Source organism: Crotalus tigris, unplaced genomic scaffold (assembly GCF_016545835.1).
Source record: "Crotalus tigris isolate CLP2741 ecotype Arizona unplaced genomic scaffold, ASM1654583v1 scf7180000017764.6130737, whole genome shotgun sequence".
Taxonomy (NCBI): domain Eukaryota; kingdom Metazoa; phylum Chordata; class Lepidosauria; order Squamata; family Viperidae; genus Crotalus; species Crotalus tigris.
Genome location: NW_024096618.1, coordinates 3290454 through 3309331, shown reverse-complemented (window position 1 = coordinate 3309331; position 18878 = coordinate 3290454). Strand labels below are relative to the sequence as shown.

Genomic DNA, 18878 nt, shown 5'->3' with positions numbered 1-18878 from the left:
ATTTTAACAACAAAATTTAAGTCTCTAGTCTAACAGTATTGAATTGCACAGCTGTACCATTTCTTTCTGCATTGCATGATGAATTTCCTAGATAATGGATTGCACTTGCCTTACATAATTTTTTACTAGGGCTGATTTTAACAGCAAACATTTAACCAAACAAGAAAACTAGGAATAAAAGATCAGAAAAGAGATGCAATTGACCTGTGTAACAACAGAAAAAATGTAAAAATAAAGATAAAAGCAGAATAAATCACCATATATCTTAATGAAAACAGAGTGGACACAAAATTCATAATGGAATTGTTCAAGAAGTTGTTGAAATATTGAATACACATAATTAGCATTTTTTTCATATAAAATAAAAATAAAGTCCAAGTCAGTTCAGTGAACATGAACATAAACATATGTATATGGATGGGCTTCATTTTCATAATCTTATTCATCATTAAGCTGGGGGTAAGAAATACTTCATAGTTGAGGTTCTCTCTGGAATTGCCTACCAATAGCTACTGTTTAGTCCCCCAGAAATTTATAGAGGTCATCCACACGGCTTGCTTATCATGACATAAAGATGCTCCATTTCCTGTTTCCCCTTGGCATCTTCTCATAGTGGAGCCTCAATCTCATAACCTGCTGAGGCAGGTTGAAGCTGCTTACAGTGTTCCAACTTGTAAGTAATATTGTTTGTGCTCTTTTGGGAGAAGATTCCCATGCAAACAACCTAGTGGACATGGAGGAGGGACTGAAAATGGCAGTGATCTTCTGGGCAACATCTGTTCTGCTGTAGGACTCTTATGTGGCTGAAGGCTTTTGGCCTCCAGGGTCAGTTTTCTTGTTGCTGCATGAGGAATCTGAAATGTCAATGGCACAGACTTTGTGTCTCTGGATGTATGTTGCTTGCTCATGGGAGTATAGTCTCATGGAAGATCAATTAGATCTAATGGAAGATCAATTAAAGGAAATGAGCCATTGTGGAGCACTTACCACTGGAAGTAAGAACTGCTCCGCCCTTTTGGCCTTTTAGAAGACAATTAAAACTTGGCTTTGACAGTTGGCTTGGGGCTCTGAAGGAGCACTCACTGCTAGAGTGGTTGACAGGATAAGAAGACTGTATCCCCATCCCGTCCATCTCTTCGTTTGGGTTTTTTGAATAATTTGTAAAATTTTAATCCCGCTTAGTTTTAATTTGTTAATATATTTTAATTGTTCTTCAATTTGTTTATAACCTGTAAGCTATCCATGTTCATGTTATATGGGAGATGGATGGCATAAAAATTGAATAAATAAATACAATTTTAAAAGTAAGTAAATAAATAAATAAATTATAAGTTTTACACAAAATTATTATTACGACAGATCCACAAAAGCAAAAGTTTCACAAATGCTTCTTTTCTCCTGGAGGTTAGGTATCAGCTGATTTTTTTTTTAATGAAAACTTTTGCATTGCTGTAGGAATTTCTGCATGATTTTCAGCTCCTGCGTCACTTTGAAGGATCTGCCACATTGGATACCAATCTGGTGGGGAGCTTCAGTGCAGTTGTTAGTAGCAAAAAAAAAAAAAAAGAAGCCTCAAGCCTAAACTGCTAGGGTGGTCTATATTTCCCAGCTTTTGTTCCAACAAACCACCATGTAGGTCATGTAGACCAGGAGTACACTCCTCTGGACAGAAGATGAGGTTAGGGTATATATACATTCTCACAATTTTAGAACCTGCTGCTTAGATATCATTGCTTCCTCTCTTGCTCTGATCTATTGGCCACACATTTTTCTGGTGAATATTGTTTAGTCAATATAATTCCCCTCATCTAGAATAGTTTCTTCACTAGAGCATATTCTTTACAGCTCCACATTTCTTCCTTCCTCAATTGGAGAAAGATGTAAGAAGAAAAACCTACACATAGGTCCCTACTGTAATAGAACTGAGCTGAGCTGGCCACTGAATGTAAGAGTAATTAATTCAGTACTGACATTCAGCACTATAATCTTCTCCATGTCAAACAGGATTTGGTGCACGCCATTCAAAAGCATTTCCATGAATTCTGAATATTTTGGTGGCCACACCCCAATGCCTTGCATTCTTTTGAACCTGACAGCAGTGTTTTCACATATGATAGTAGTAACTGCTATCTACTTAGATGTCAATGGCAGTGCATTTCAATGGTTCAAATCTTTTTTGTTTTCTCATTCTTTATAATATAATATAATATAACAATATAATACAATATACAATATAATATAACATGATGGATTTCAGCCCTGAAAATTTCCCCAATCCAGAATGTATCTCTCATAAATCCTGAATTCTATTATGCTTATAAGCTTCAAAATTATTTTAGTATCATTGTTACAATGCTATTTATTGCTCCTTGGTGATCTTTGATCATGATGCATAGACAAAAGAGATGTAATCTTCATCTTATCCAGTTGCTTATCCTATCACCTTAATGTGGATAAATCAGAGACTGCTATGTTTAGCATGAATATCCTTTCCAGCTTCTAGTGTGTCATCCCCCATTAGCCACTCAGTTTCTTCCCCTAAGCTCCACAGGATCACAACTGATGAACACCTGACTTTGTTCCCTTTTATTGATTGTTGAAACCTACTCACATCTTGGCAGTTCTTAAGTTAATGACTGTTTTAATTTTAATCAATATGCAAACACTATCATATTGCAAGATATAACAATGGCTATGGTGCACATGATTGTATAGCTATAAAAGAATTCACTTCTGATTTTGTGCTTTTTGATAAATTATAATAGGATTTATAAATTTCTTTTAAAAATCTGTATTTATTTATAGGGTTTCAGCTTTCTTTGCGAATAGGTACATGAAGCTATTTATATACATACTAAATATTCATATGCATCTGAAATGTGACAATAGTAAGATCAGATCCTGATTATTATGCCATATAATCATAAATACGGACGAGAGAAAAGAGTATCCCCAGCACCAAAAGATTGTTCAGAAATATTGTTTAAGTTGATCGTTTCTTCTTCATAATGCTTTTCAAAGCTAATTCTTAACATGATGCACTAGTTTTTAGAATACTGAAGGCCTTTGAAATAGTTATGTAAACCCTGGCTATTGAATCTTTGAGACAGAGAAAGGCAGATAGAATAGACTTTCGACTATCAAAATTACTACTCTCAAAACATTAAGAACAGGACGGACAACAAAGAAATGATGTGAAGTAGTTATATTAACCAGGTCTTATTGTTCTTCTACATCTTGATCACGGTTGGTCCAAAACTTTCTACATAGAATACTGAAATGAATTTCTTGCAAGCCTTTGGCTTCTGAAGTTTTTATTGCTTCTTGAAAAACTTTGTCACACTGGGATGCCACAGGAGAACTGTTGTGTTTTTTTTAAATGACAAATACTTGGCATGTCTACTGGGGATAATATCTTGCAAGAAGACAAAGACTACCCCGATTGGCTGGAGAAAAGATAATGGCTATGAAGAGATGGCTACCTTTGCTTGCCTTCCATTTCTGAGTCGATGAATTGGGAGGAACCTGATTACTATACTCAATCTAGCAAGTAACCTGGACTCATCCTAGGAAAGGACTCACAGATAACCCACCTAGAAAGCTGGGCTAGAAACCCCCCACCTATCTGTTCATAGATATTTGATGAAATTTCATTCCCCTTTCACCCTTTGATCCAGAAAACATCGCCAAGAAGAAGAGAGCTCTTTTGTAGTCCTGGATCAGAGGCCTCTTACAAGGTAAGAAGACTACATTATTTAGCTTTGCTAGATCTTTGGTCTGTTTCTGGGAGAGTTGAGTGGACTTTGAATGTCAAGGACTTCACAGGATTTAAGCCAGAAATTTTCCAGCTTCATGCAGAGATGCAGGGATTTTACTTTTAACTCATGTTAAATAGCTTCTTACTCCAGCATCTAGAGATGCAGGGAGGAAGGGTTCCTTTATCTCATTTTCCTTCCTTTTTATTGCATCTCCTGCATAGGGTCTGCAGTAGGCAGTGAGCAAAAATAGAAAGATTTTAAGAGATGGTTGTTTAAATGCTTTTCTTCCCAAATTCAGGAATGATTTTGCTGACATTCAGAACGCTTTTCATAATTATGCTCTTGGATTACATTCAAAATGACAATGAAAAGTACCAGTTTAAGACCATAGTTGCGTATAATGAAGACATTCTGAGCACTGCTAAAATAACAGTGCTCAGTGAGAAAGGCAGAAGGGGAATAGATGATATAATCAGTTTAGCTATAAGTTTATGATCTAGCAGTCAATATGGGAAATGTACAGAGTATATTTATTTAGAAGCAATACTATTTTTATATAAATAATTTACCTTTAAAATGAGAAAATTGCAAAAATTAACGGAGAATATGACAATCAATGCTCTCTAATCTTTCAGACTGTTGGGGTGTTTTATTTCAGGAATTTTTCAGTAAATGTAATGCTGTTCTATTCCTTGTAAATATTTTTCAGCTTCACATTTCTATTCATCCAATCATTTTTCTTCTACCAGATTTTTTATTTTTCCCTGAAAAATAAACAGTAGAAAACTATATTAAAGCTATCATCTTTTTAAAAAGTAGTTAAAATTGTAGATTTCTCACTGCTCTTAAAATTACTTCTACTCAGAACACAAAAGCTGGCAGCATAGATGTTGAGAGTAATTTAAATCTGTAATACCTATAAAATCCTGAACACTGAATTGTATACACAAGGTAGGTCTATATTCTATAACTGTGCTTTTTGCTTTTGACATGTATGACCCTATCTGCTGTGGGAAACAAAGCAAGGCTAAGCATGATTAATACTTGAATGGAATTCCATTAAGCAGAATCAAGGCTCAAATAGAAAATTATAAACATCTAAAAGACAGTGGCAAACTACTTTTACTCCCTTGCTGGGAAAATGACCTGGATGTGTCCATGAAAGGTCCATTGAGTAGACCTGAGTTCTGCTCAAAGGGGTAGACCTGAGCTCTACTCAAAGAAGTAGACCAGAGCTCTACTCAAAGGAGTAGACCTGAGCTCTACTCAAAGGATTAGACCTGAGCTCTACTCAAAGGACTAGACCTGAGCTCTACTCAAAGGACTAGACCTGAGCTCTACTCAAAGGAGACTATTTTTGTGCTAAATATGAATTCAGCCCTTAAAACTTATCCAACAAATAACAGGTAAAATAAATCATGGTTTATGGCAATGTATTAATTTAATGACAGATTGGCATAGTGTACTTTTGCCATACTTGTTCTTATTTTAACCCTAAAGGTTTCTAACTAGAAATAAGTTCTCCCTGACCTCACCTAGTATAAACCTGCTCTCTTTACCCAAATTTTTGCAGCAAGCTCTTTGCAGGTTTCTACTATGGTATCAGTGATATATCCTAGGAATACAACCTGGACAGCTGGCGTGCCAAAGAAGGGAAGCCAATAGCTGCCCTCTCACCTTCCTCACCTTGCTTCCTTGTCACAGGCTCAAAGGGGGCAACACTACAATGGGCCAAAGCTGGAAGTGAAAAAGCAGCTTCCTTGGGAAGACAAGCAGATATTATACTAAAACTATTAGTAGGGACTGAGATGACCTGATTCTCTAATGGGGGTAAGCTGGACCATGGGAATTAAGAAATGCTGTGAAATAAATACTGGTTCTCTTATGGAGGTAAGTTTATGAGGGCTGAACCATTGGAACTGTAAAGTGCTGTGAAATGAAATGCTATTTATGCGCAGGGATACCAGCTGTTTTACTAAATAATCTCAATCAAATTTGTGGTATTTTCAGCCTATCCTCCAACTCTTCCATTCTTGTTCTCTTGGGTCTGAAACCTTCTGACATCAGAGCAGCTGAAAATACACTCATGAAAATGTTGCCCACTCCTGATAATAGTAGGAGCTTGTTTTCAAAAAGAAAAACACAGGTGGAATGCTTGTATCCTACAGATAATACAAGCTCTGTAAATATCAGTTTTATATCTACTAGGTCAGATTTGCACAATTGATATTGTATTCACCTGAAAATAATATCCTGGATGTGCTGGAATTTGCTTGGGTACAGCCTAATTTACGAGATGAAGAGAAGTGAACAGTCTAGGATTAACCACTGAGATTTCACATATCAGATCTAAGTATCATACAGTCCACAGGACATGGCTTTTTAAACATTTGAAAAGACATATTACTATTTAACTGGTTTTCCTTCTTGTTTTTTCTTTAATGACAGAGAAGATGCATCTGACAATTACAAACTGGAATAATCAGTCCATGGCCCATGAGTTCATCTTCCAGGCATTCTCTACTGTTCCTGAGATACAACATCTTATTTTCATTTTCTTTCTTTTGTTATATATCACAATCATTTTTGGTAACTGTTCTGTCCTTTGGGTTATCTGTACTGTTCATTTCCTGCACACCCCCATGTATTTCTTCCTAGCCAGCCTCTCTTTCCTGGAAATTTGTTATACTACTGTGGTAGTGCCTCAAATGCTTGCTAGCATTTCTGATTTCCACAGAACAATCCCATTGGTGAACTGTGGCATCCAGATGTTCTTCTTTACAACACTAGGGGGCACTGATTGTTTTATGTTGGCTGTCATGGCATATGATCGCTATGTAGCCATCTGCCACCCACTTCGCTACACCCTCATCATGACCTGGACGGTTTGCAGGTGGCTAGTGATTGGCTCCCTGATCCTTTCCATAGCACTGTGTCTGCAGCTAACTGCTTTGATTTTTAGCTTGCCTTTCTGTGGTTACCAGCCCAAGATCAATCATTTCCTATGTGATGTACCACCAGTTCTACAGGTGGCATGTGCTGATACCCATCTCCACCAAACTGCCGTATATGGTGTTGGCATTATGGTTTTAACAATCCCCTTTCTTCTGATTTGCATCTCCTATGTCTATATTGTGGCTGCCATTCTCCGGATTAAGTCCACATTTGGGCGACAGCAGGCCTTCTCCACCTGCTCCTCCCACCTGACAGTTGTCATCCTACAGTATGGAGTCTGCAGTCTTGTGTATCTGCGTCCCAAGTCCAGCACTTCAGAGGATGAGGATAGAAAACTGGCTCTTATATATACCTTTGTCACTCCCCTCCTGAACCCTTTGATCTATACCCTGAGGAACAAAGATATCAAGCAGGCTTTAAGGAAGGTCATGAAGAAAATGATTGCATCTCAGACTTGAGTCTCAATTCATCTATAACATTATTATACCCTCAAAACCAGTTGTGGATTAGCATTATGACAGAAGGGAGGAATCTTGAATCCTTCGGGTAATTGCTGAACATTTCCCAGCGTCTCTTAGCGTTGTTCTTATTATCTGGGGTTCTGGGTTGTATTTTGTCACAGGTTGTCTACTTCTATAATTGACCTCAGTCAGCCTGAGATCTTTTAATAATGGAGTTTAATAATGGACTGTGGGAAGATCTTTCAGAAAACACGAAAACAAAAGCCTTATTCCAGCATACTCTAATTCTGCACCTGGCAGAAATGAATTTCCATATCTGTATCTGTATCTTACAGTGGTATGTTTATATAGGCAGATTAGGCAGTCACCTTGAGTGCCTAATTAAGTGGGCTACCGAATTTCAAGAAAAAAAAACCTGATATCCATTGCTTGTGGTTGATCTGTGTAGTTCTGGTACTGTGAGCTTGATTGTTAGCTTGTGGGCATTTCCTTACCCAAGAAGGTAACGTCATCAGTGCGAACAAGTGTGAGGTTTGCTCCTTGTTTCTATGTACTACTTTCTCCTGCCAGTTTTGGTGGGAATGTATGTTCCTCTTTGGTGGTTCCCCGATTAGATTTCATACCATTCAAAAGAGGCAATAAAAAAACTAAAAAGACTACTGTAACAGTCCACATTCAGATAAGCAGGGATCAACACCAAACAGAATAACAGAACTGGAAGGGACTTTGGCTGTCTTCTAGTTCAACCCCCTGCTCAAGTAGGAAACCCTATAACATTTCAGACAAATGGTTGTCCAATCTCTTCTTAAAAACCTCCAATATTGGAGCACCCACAACTCCTAGAGAAAGTTGTTCCACTGATTAATTGTTCTAGCATATTCTCTTAGTAGTGTATTAGGTTAAAAGCCGTAGAACTAGAGAATGCAAAATATATATATATATATTGTTTCTCACTGAATATAGAACACAGCTGGGCTTCTCACAGCTGATGTCTCAAAGCTGCATAAATCTTATCTATTGTCTGGGCTACAGGCCAAGTCTCTTTGAAGTAATAACAAGTTGTAATATCAGGTGTAGCCACAAGATGTCACCCCTACCATTGAAAATTTTCTTTTAAGTCCAAAGTTTTTATAATCTTTTCAGTTTTACTTTTTTATAAGTAAAAAACCAGATCTTCAGTAGGAATAGAAAATCTTTTAGTCCAATCTCTTCTTAAAAACCTCCAATGTTGGAACACCCACAACTTCTAGAGACAAGTTGTTTCACTGATTAATTGTTCTAGCTGTCAGGAAATTTCTCCTTAGTTCTAGGTTGGTTCTCTCCTTGATTAGTTTCCACCCATTGCAAAAAATCAGGCTGAAAACAATACTCTAATTATAGATCCATCATGGAGAAACTACACTCCACCAAATCTGGCAGAGCAAACTACTGCATATAAAGATGAAGCCAATACCACACTCACTTGCACTGATCATATTACTTAGCTGGGTAAGGTAATGTATACAGCAAACCACTAAGTTCAGATAGCATCAAGAATTCCACAAAAAGCAATCTACAGTTTTAAAATATAAAGTATATTTTCTTTGGGATTTGGGTACGGAGAATTGATTTTATCTTTTGCCTATGGCACCAAATGCAGGCAAATACTCTGCTTCTTTCAGTTCAGTTGAAGACTATAGTATAAGACATACATAGTTGAAACTGCATTAATTTTCTCTTCCCTATTTTTTACTATGGTGTCTAATTAAAAAGTGGAAGAGGTTACAAGTTGAGAGCTTAAAAGTTAATTTGGAATTTCATGTGGCTTTATAAAGATATGGCTTTATAGGAATATTGGATTTCTTTCAGAAGATTTTTATTGAATTTTATTAAACTGAAGCAGTTTGTTCTTCTGACTCTGTCATATTCACTTCCTGATTATAGTAAAACTAATCTCAATTCCTGCTTTACCCAAAAGAAAAATACTTGGATGGAAACTAATCAAAGATAGAAGCAACCTAGAACTAAGGAGAAACTTCCTGACAGTTAGAACAATTAACCAGTGGAACAACCTGCCTCCAGAAGTGGTGCATGCTCCAACACTGGAAGTTTTTAAAAAGAGACTGGACAGCCATTTGTCTGAAATGGTATAGGTCTCCTGCCTGAGCAGGGGAGTGGACTAGATGACCTCCAAGGTCCCTTCCAACATTATTATTATTATTATTATTATTATTATTATTATTATTATTATTATTATTATTATTATTATTATTATCATCATCATCATCATCATCGCACAGTCAGCCAAATGTTCAGACTGGATTTGGCATTTTGTCTACCTATCGAGTCCTTACCCAGGACCTGGGATAGCGAGATGTGGATGTTTGATGGTATTACAGATATCGTCGCAGGATGGAAGCAGTTCCTAGTAAGGCCGCCTTTTGCAATTGACTAATAGCGAATTTGTCAATGCCAATGGTGTTCAAGTGGTGCTCCAGTTGTTTTGGGATTGCACCCAAGGCGCCCATGACTATTGGTACTACCCTTGCTTGCTTTTGCCACAGTCTTTCTATTTCTATTTGTAGTTCTTTGTATTTTGTTATCTTCTCCAGTTCTTTCTCTTCTATTCTGCTATCTCCAGGCACTGCCACGTCCACTATCCAGACTTTTTTGTCTTTCTTATCGACAATTGTTAAGTCTGGGGTGTTATGTTGCAGGTGCTTGTCTGTTTGATTTCTGAAGTCCCAGAGCAGTTTAATTTTATCATTTTCTATGACTTTCTCTATTATTATTATTATTATTATTATTATTATTATTATTATTATTATTATTATTATTATTATTTCTTCAATTAATTCACAGTACACTGATTGTTATTCAAGTATTCACATTTTTAAAATAAAATTTAAGTTTCTAAGGACATGAATTGCAAAGTTGTGCAATCTCTTTCCACATTGTCATGTCAGGTGCAAGAAATCAGGAACCAAGGTTGTTCAAATGAGTACAAGTTTAATGCATCCTAGATCACTGCAAGGATCAAGGCAACTTGGCATTAGATAAGAATCAACAGAATTTAAGGAAGGCTGGACTTCCGGGCTGGATCTCTGGTGGGCATGAAGGGATTCCAAACTGATGACACACTTGACCGCCCCTTCAAATTCAGCCTTGTCATATTTATTTATTTATTTATAAAATGTATTGGCTGTCCATCTCCGCATAGGGTAACTCTGGATGGCTTAGAGTCAGAAAAATGTATCTACACATATACAATTAAAACATAAATAAATTAAAATCAAACATTAAAACCTAAGGACACATGGGAGGCAGAGTGGGAGGAGATGGGATCTGTTGTTACTCGATCAACCACCTCCACTGTGCTGTTCCCCACTCAGGCCAACTAGCAGAGCCACATCTTTAGCCCTTACAAAAGGATAGGAAGGTTGGAGGCAACCTGACATTGGGGAGCAAGATGTTCTGGAGGGCAGGAGCAACAGCAGAAAAGACCCACCTCCTGGACTCCTCCAGCTGGAATAATCAGGTTGACAGGATCTGCAGGATGCCTCCACTGCCAACACATATTGTACTTGCCATGAGAATTTCCTAAATAATAGATTGTACTTGCCTTTCTTACTAGGGTTGGCCTTAACAGCAAACATTTAACCAGACAAGAAAACCAGGACTAAAAGACCCCAAAAGAGATGTAATCAATCTGTGTAACAACAGAACAAATGTAAAAATAAAGATAAAAGCAGAATCAGTCACCATATATCAGTGATGGCGAACCTTTTAGAGACCGAGTGCCCAAACTGCAACCCAAAACCCACTTATGTATCGTCGGGTGGTGGGTGGGCGTGGCCCATTGGGTGGGCGTGGCTGCAGTGGTAACGGCAGATTGGGTGGGACTAAAAAGTTCAATCAATTCCAACTTTGCAAGATCTTTTTTTTTCCTGCGAGAAGTTGAAATTGATTGATTGACTGAACCTTTTTTTTTTTTTTTTGCACACGGCAGAGGCCTAAAGCAAAAAGGTTTTATAAAACCCAGCTGAAGGCCTAGGACTGGGGCAATGGCATGCGTGCCCACAGAGAGGGCTCTGAGTGCCGCCTCTGGCACACGTGCCATAGGTTCCCCACCACTGCCATATATCCTAATAAAAACAGAGAAGACACAAAATGCATAATGGAATTATTCAAGAAGTTGCTGAAATATTAAATACACATAATTAGCATTTTTTTCATATAAAATAAAAATAAAATCCAAGTCAGTTCAGTGAACATGAACACAAACATATATATATGGATGGGCTTCATTTTCATTATCTTAGTCATCACTAAACTGGGGGTAAGAAAGACTTCAGAGTTGAGGTTCTTTCTGGAATTGCCTCCCAGTGGCTGCCCTGTTAATCCCCCAGAAAGCTATAGTGGTCATTCACATGGCTTGCTTATCATGACATAAAAATGCCCCATTTCCTGTTTGCCCTGGGCCTATGCTCCATCTCATAAGTAGCCCACGCCGAGGCATCTTGAAGCCACTTACGGTATTCCAACTAGTAAGTAATATTGTTTGTGCTCTTTTGGGAGAAGACATCCATGCAAACAACCTAGTGGACATGGAAGAAGGACTAAAAATGCCAGTGATCTGCCGAGCAACATCTGTTCTGCTGTAGGACTCTTATGTGGCTGGAGGTTTGTGGCCTCCAGGGCCAGTTTTCTTGTTGCTGCCTGAGGAATCTGAAAAGTCAGTGGCAGAGGCTTTGGGGTCTTTGTGTGTATTTTGCTTGCTCATGGGAATATTGGTCTCGTGGAAGATCAATTATAGGTTTTCTACAAAGTTATCACTTCTATAGTTCCACAGCAGCAAAGGTTTCACAGGTGCTTCTCTTCTCCTGAAAGGTAGGAATCAGATGATTTTTTTTTAAAAAAAAAGAAAGCTTTTATATTGCTGTAGGAATTTTTGCATGCTTTTCAGCTCCTGTGTCACTTTGGAGGATCTGTCACATTGGATACCAAGGGTGAATTTGGTAGGGGGCTTCAGTGCATTTGGTGGCAGCAAAAACAGGCTCCAAGGCTGTCACGTTCCCAAACTGGAAGGGCAGTCTGCATTTCAAAGCATGTGTTACCTCTGATCAGCATCCACTTCTTATGTAGAACTGGGAGTAAACTCCACTGGACATAAGAAGATGAGGTTTGGCCATGTATATGTTACCAGCAATGTGTGAAAAGCTGGCATTGTATAGAATGCCTAGGAAATCTGTAGAATATGCTATATACTCTCCGTAGGCATTGTATACAGTATAAAACCTAGACATTGTGCAGAATGACAAAAACTATTTAGGCAAAATATGAAAAGAGAGTCATGAAATGGGTTGGGGTTAAGCTAATCATAACCAGTGATAGGATTCAGCCAGTTTGCACCACTTCGGCAGAACCGGTAGCTACTTTTTTGTTGCCCAGGCCCAGAATGGACTTCTGAAAGCAAAAACCGGTTGTTCACATATTTGAATCCCACCACTGATCATAACCCTAAATCTTTATTGAAAAGACATATGTGAAAATGAAGAAGAAATGCAAAATAAAGTACAGGACTTACTGGAAAAAAAAAACCACCAAGAAAAAAGACCACTATTGATCTGTTGCAATAAGGAAGGCTAGAATGGCATTTTAGTGGGAGCATTTTATACCTCCCCAGTTTGCTTTTGGCACGGCATAGAATGCCTAGAAAATGTGTGAAATATTAAGTGTTTCATACTTTGATGTCCCATTTTTGGCATTCTATAGATTTCCTAAGCATTCTATAAATGTCTAATTTCACACATTGACAGTAACACATACATTCTCGCAATTTTAGAACCTGCTCCTTAGGTATCAGTGCCCCCTCTCTTGCTAATCTATTGGCTACACAATTTTCTGATGTATGTTGTTAAATCAGTGCAATCCCCCTCACCTAGAATAGTTTCCTCCTTATTGTTTACATTTCGAGATTCCTTCTTTTCTCACCTGGAAGATGTAAAAAGAAAAACCAGGTAGAATACCTACACATAGGTCCCAACAGAACTGAGCTGAGCTGAGCTACATTCTTACTGAATGTAAGAATAATTAATTCAGTGCTGACATTCACCACTTTAGTCCTATGGCTAGAACTTTGAAAGAATTAGTCCATAACTATCAACCGTGTTGTGCATGGAAGGATATACTACCTGTTCAGCTTTTCTTCCCTTCCATTCAGGATAGCGGCAGGTGATGATGCAAATAGGGGAGGGAAAGGACAGCAGGAGCCCATCATTTGTTGCCCTGAAATTGTTCCACCTCAAGCCAGCAGCCGTATGGAGCGATCGATCTCTTTGCTGAGGTGCACTAAAGGGAAATTTTTTATTGGTTTTATTTCAGAGATAAAATAAAAATGAAAAAACAAAGAGTTGATCATTTTGTGCAGCAAACAACAATAAAAAGCAGAAAGAATCAGACCAAATAAATGAAAATAACAAGGCATAAGCATATAATAAATGGTTTGGAGTGACTCATTCATTTCAAGCTTCCTTCAAAGTTTCTCTGAAAAATGTAATTAATCAATCAGAGTGGATGAGGAGAAGCTCTGTTGAACAATCTTTCTATCTTATATGTCCTTTTTGTTTATTTAATAAAAATATAAAATCAGTAATTGTAAAAATGAATTTGCCCAGTAAAAATAAATGATCACTAGGGGCAAAGATCTTATGTTTGCCAGTTTTCATGAAATGAGTTTGCCTCCAAGTAAGAGCAGTTCAGCAAAATCTTCCAAGAGACCCAGTTGTGTTCTTTCTTATCTGCAGCACAGATAAGAAAATTGGATTTCATAATAACCAGGGAATGAGCTCATTTTATTTATGCAGAGTCCAGTGCTCTCAAATTATGCTGTATTTTAACTTTAAAAAATGGAAATTAGTATCTTCAAGTCCGTTTTGACTCCTGGCAAATACCTGGACAAGTCCCTGCAGTTTCTTTGGCAATGTTTTCAAAAGTGGCTTGCCATTGTTTGCTTTGTAGAGCAGAGAGAGGTGGACTGGCACAAGGTTGCTCAGCTGGCTTTATGTCTAACACAGGACTAGAACTCACAGTCTCCAGGTTTTTAGCATGATGCCCTAACCATTAGAACAATTTGGATCTTTAACTATGGTTTGTTGAATAAATTATCATTGCCTCATTTGCATATCATGTTTGAACACAAACCATAATTCATAGATTAAAATAGTTGGACCCATAAACCAATGCCACCTGACACCAAATAGCTGTATGGCATCTTTGTTTAGTATATTTTCCTACTCACATTAAAAAGTGTGAGAGAGGCAAAGTGGAATTCTTTAAACCAAAGTATTTAAAAGCAAAAACTAGAAAGCATGATTGCCTGAAACATGGTGGCTGAAAAGAACCTAAAATATTTAGAATAGAACAGAACAGAATAGAGCTTTTTCCATTCACAGAGACCTGAAGTTATTTATATACACACTGTATATCCACATGCATTTTCAATGCATCTGAAATGTGATAATAGAGGAGCAGTTCCTATTATTTAATATAATTATAAATAAGGAGGAGAGAGAAGAGCATCCCCAGGACCAAAGGATTGTTCAGAAATGATATGAATGATCGATGAAGTTGATAGCTTCTTCTTTACAATGCTTTGCAAAGCTAATTTTGAACATAATGCATTAGCTTCTAGAGTATTCAACGTTTTTGAAAGTGTTAGATGGATCCTACCAGCTGATTTGGCTACAGTTTGTCGAAAACCTTCTACACAGAATGCTGAAATGAATTTATTGCAAGCCTTTGGCCTCTGAAGTTTTAATTACTTATTTAAGAACTTGGTAACACTGGGATTCCTAAGGAGAATTGCTTTTATTTTTAAATAATAAATACTTGACATGTCTTCTGGGTATAATACCTTGCAAAGAAAATAAAGACTACCCTGATTGGCTGGAGAATAGCTGAGTAAGTGGCTACCTTTGCTTGCATTCCTGTATTGATTCAGTGAATTGGGAGGAACCTGGCTATATTCAGTCTAACAAGTAAACTGGATTCATCCCAGAAAAGAACTCATAGATAATCCAGCTAGAAAGCTCACCATCCTGTTCATAGACAGTTGAAAAAAATTCACTCCCCTTTCATCTTTTGAGACAGAAAACATCACCAAGAAGAAGAGAGCCCCCCCCCTTTTGTTTTGCAGTCCTGGATCAGAGGCATCATACAAGGTAAGAGAGCATCGGTGAGCTTAGCTAAATCCTTTATTTGGGGGTGGGGGGGGGGGTGTTGACTGGCACTCCTCTGGATTTCAGTCAGAGATTTTCAAGTTTTATCTAGAGAAGCAGGGGTGGGTGGGGATTTTTTACCTCATTTTCATTTCTTTTTTATTCCTTCTTCTGCATTGGGTCTGCAGTGGGCATTGAGCAAAAACAGAAAGATTTTAGGAGATGACAGTTGTTTAAATGTTTTACTTCCCAAAATCAGGATGATAGTGCTGACATTCAAAACACTTTTCACAATTATGGTCTTGGACTGCAGAATGTAAATGAAAACATGCCAATTCAAGACCATAGTTGGGATTATTAAAGACATTCTGGGCATTGTTAAAATCAATTATAACAGTGAGAAAGGAAGAATTGGAATGGATGATATAATCAGTTTCTGTAGCTATTTGTTTATGAGAGCACAGTGATCTAGGAATACATGTGGGACGACTTACAGACTATATTTGCCTAAAAACAATACTATTTTACATCAAATAATTTACCTTTAAAAGGAGAAAGCTGCAAAGATTAACTGAGAGTATAACAATGGATGCTGTCTAATATTTCAGAGTGATAGGGGTGGAAACTGTTTCAATTTAGGAATTACTTCCTTTTAAGTAAATGTAATGCTCCCCTTTTCCTTGTAAAGTTTTGTAAGAAAAGTGACTCTATTTAGTGATACTGTCTTTCAAAAAATAATGAATAAAACCGTGGCCTAAAGAGCAATCCATTCCATTATGCATCCCCCAACAGTTTCCCTTTCCCCCTCTAAAACCAGCTGTCATTATATAATGACTTAATTCATGAAATGTTGCCCAGAAGATTGCTACTAATGTGTTGCCCTGCTATTTGCACTTGGCATTCTGGGCCTTTTCCCAGGCTCCAAATACAGTATTTATGCAGAGGGCTGCCTTCTTATCTTCCCCACTTTGTTTCCTTGCTCACAGGTTTAAAGTGGGCAATACTGCAATGGATGGAAGCTGGAAGCTGGAAGTGAGAAAGCAATTTCCTTGGGAAGATAAGCAATTATTATACTAAAAGCATCAGTAGAGCCTGGCTCTTTGATGGAGGTAAGTCTTAAGAGAGCTGAATCACTAGAAATGTAAAGTGAAAAGAAATGCTATATGAGGGACGCCAGCTATTTTACTAAATAATCTCAATCAAAGTTGCATTGTTTTCAGCCTATGCTTCAACTCTTCCACCCCTTGTTTTCATAGGTCTTAACCGTCTTACATCAGAACAGCTGAAAATATACCCCTCTCCATGCTCTATTGGGAGATGGGAAATGCACACAACTGAACTTAAACCAAAGTCTGATCTCAAACATCTATGGGACTTGGACTCATCTCCTGCCTTTTAATGTAATTTCTTGCTTTCAAAGGTTGCCCTCTCCTGATACAGTAGGGACAAGGGTGAGAATGCTTGCATCCTATTGATAAGACAAGTTCTGTAAATATCAGCTTTTGTATCTATTTGGTCAGTTTTGGACAATTGATATTGTAATGCATCTAAAATAATATCCTGGGAGTGTTAGAATTTGCTTGGGTAGAGGCTAATTGCGAGATGAAGGGAAATGAAAAACTAGGATTAATCATTGAGATTTCATGTATCAGACCTCAATATCATACACTCCACAGATTTTTGACTCTGAAACTTATGGAAATATGCTATATATAATTATGTTTTTTTTCTTTTTTATAGTGATAGATAAGATGTACCTGACAATTACAAACTGGGATAATCAATCCATTGCCTATGAATTCATCTTCCAGACATTCTCCACTGTTCCTGAGATACAATATCTTATCTTCACATTCTTTCTTTTACTCTATCTCGTAATCCTTTTTGGTAATATCTCCATCCTTTGGATTATCTGTACTCTCCATTCCTTGCACACCCCCATGTATTTCTTCCTAGCCAGCCTCTCTTTCCTGGAAATTTGTTATACTACTGTGGTAGTGCCTCAAATGCTTGCTAGCATTTCTGATTTCCACAGAACAATCCCATTGGTGAACTGTGGCATCCAGATGTTCTTCTTTACAACACTAGGAAGCACTGATTGTTTTATGTTGGCTGTCATGGCATATGATCGCTATGTAGCCATCTGCCACCCGCTTCGCTACACCCTCATCATGACCTGGAGGGTTTGTACATGGCTGGTGATTGGCTCTCTGATCCTTGCCATAATACTGTGTCTGCAGCTAACCATCTTGATTTTCAACTTGCCTTTTTGTGGTTACCAACCCAAGATCAATCATTTCCTATGTGATGTACCACCTGTGCTACAGTTGGCATGTGCTAACACCCATCTCCACCAAACTGCCCTATATGGTGTTGGCATCATGGTTTTAACAATTCCCTTTCTTCTGATTTGCATATCATATGTCTATATTGTAGTTGCCATTCTCCGAATTAAATCCACATCTGGGCGGCACCAGGCCTTCTCCACCTGCTCCTCCCACCTGACAGTTGTGATCCTACAGTATGGAGTCTGCAGCCTTGTGTATCTGCGTCCCAAGTCCAGCACTTCAGAGGATGAGGATAGGAAACTGGCTCTTATATATACCTTTGTCACTCCCCTCCTGAACCCTTTGATCTATACCCTGAGGAATAAAGATATCAAGCAGGCTTTAAGGAAGGTCATGAAGAAAATGATTGCATCTCAGACTTGAGTCTCAATTCATCTGTAACATTATTACACCCTCAAAACCAGTTGTGAATTAGCATTAGGACAGAAGGGAGGAATCTTGAATCCTTCGGGTAATTGCTGAACATTTCCCAGCGTCTCTTAATGTTGTTCATATTATCTGGGGTTCTGGGTTGTATTTTGTTGCTGGTTCTTGATTTCTTATCTGCTTAATTAATTACACTATGGTATGGACGTCTAATAGATCTGAGTCAGCCTGAGATCTTTTAATTATGGACATCAGGTTGAGGAATGATCTTGCAAAAGATATCAAAACAAAAGCCAGCATTCTTTGGGACAGTCCTGACCCCATCTGTAACTTGGCCGAAATAAATTTCCATATCTGTAACCAAGGGCAGTCTTTATTGTTGTTAATATTATTAATCAAATTTAACAATATTAACATATTATTGCTCAAAGTATGGGCAAATTAGCCAATCACATAGGGTACCTGGTTAAGGAGGGTATCAAATTTCAAGAAAAACCTCCAATAGAAGAGAACATGCTTAGCTCAGCGTTGAACTGTAGAGTTTACATTAGAGACCATTCAAAAGAGCAAAAAAAAAAAAAAAAAAAATGCTAGGGAGGAAATGAAAAGACTACAACAGCCCACATTCAGATAGGTAGAGATCAATACCAGATAAACAATCAGGCAGAAAACAATACTCTAATCAATGAAAAAAAATGTACAAAACTGAAAAATCCATAAAAACAGATTAAAATATAAAACCACATAGATAGCCCATATTTATAAAGAGCAAAGAACAAAGACATATTTGTT

General features: G+C 37.7%; 2 protein-coding genes across 4 annotated transcripts; both read left to right on the top strand.

Moving 5' to 3' along the window:
* The first annotated feature begins 3463 nt into the window (after positions 1 to 3463).
* LOC120307039 (olfactory receptor 10Q1-like) lies at positions 3464 to 8177 on the top strand. Its single transcript, XM_039341255.1, has 2 exons — positions 3464 to 3737; positions 6207 to 8177. Exon 2 carries the CDS (start codon positions 6212 to 6214, stop codon positions 7169 to 7171), a length of 960 nt encoding a protein of 319 aa, XP_039197189.1. The 5' UTR covers positions 3464 to 3737; positions 6207 to 6211; the 3' UTR covers positions 7172 to 8177.
* Positions 8178 to 15057: 6880 nt separating this feature from the next.
* LOC120307034 (olfactory receptor 10Q1-like) lies at positions 15058 to 18650 on the top strand. Of its 3 annotated transcripts, none has more exons than XM_039341249.1 (4): positions 15058 to 15115; positions 15305 to 15375; positions 16359 to 16481; positions 17113 to 18650. In XM_039341249.1, the coding sequence occupies exon 4, from the start codon at positions 17124 to 17126 to the stop codon at positions 18081 to 18083; it is 960 nt and encodes a 319-aa protein (XP_039197183.1). In that variant the 5' UTR covers positions 15058 to 15115; positions 15305 to 15375; positions 16359 to 16481; positions 17113 to 17123; the 3' UTR covers positions 18084 to 18650. The 3 variants fall into 3 exon arrangements, with proteins under 3 accessions (XP_039197183.1, XP_039197182.1, XP_039197180.1); XM_039341248.1 differs by lacking the exon at positions 15058 to 15115 and adding an exon at positions 16629 to 16772 and having other exon boundaries at positions 15124 to 15375; XM_039341246.1 differs by lacking the exon at positions 15058 to 15115 and adding an exon at positions 16629 to 16823 and having other exon boundaries at positions 15124 to 15375.
* The last annotated feature ends 228 nt before the right edge of the window (positions 18651 to 18878 follow it).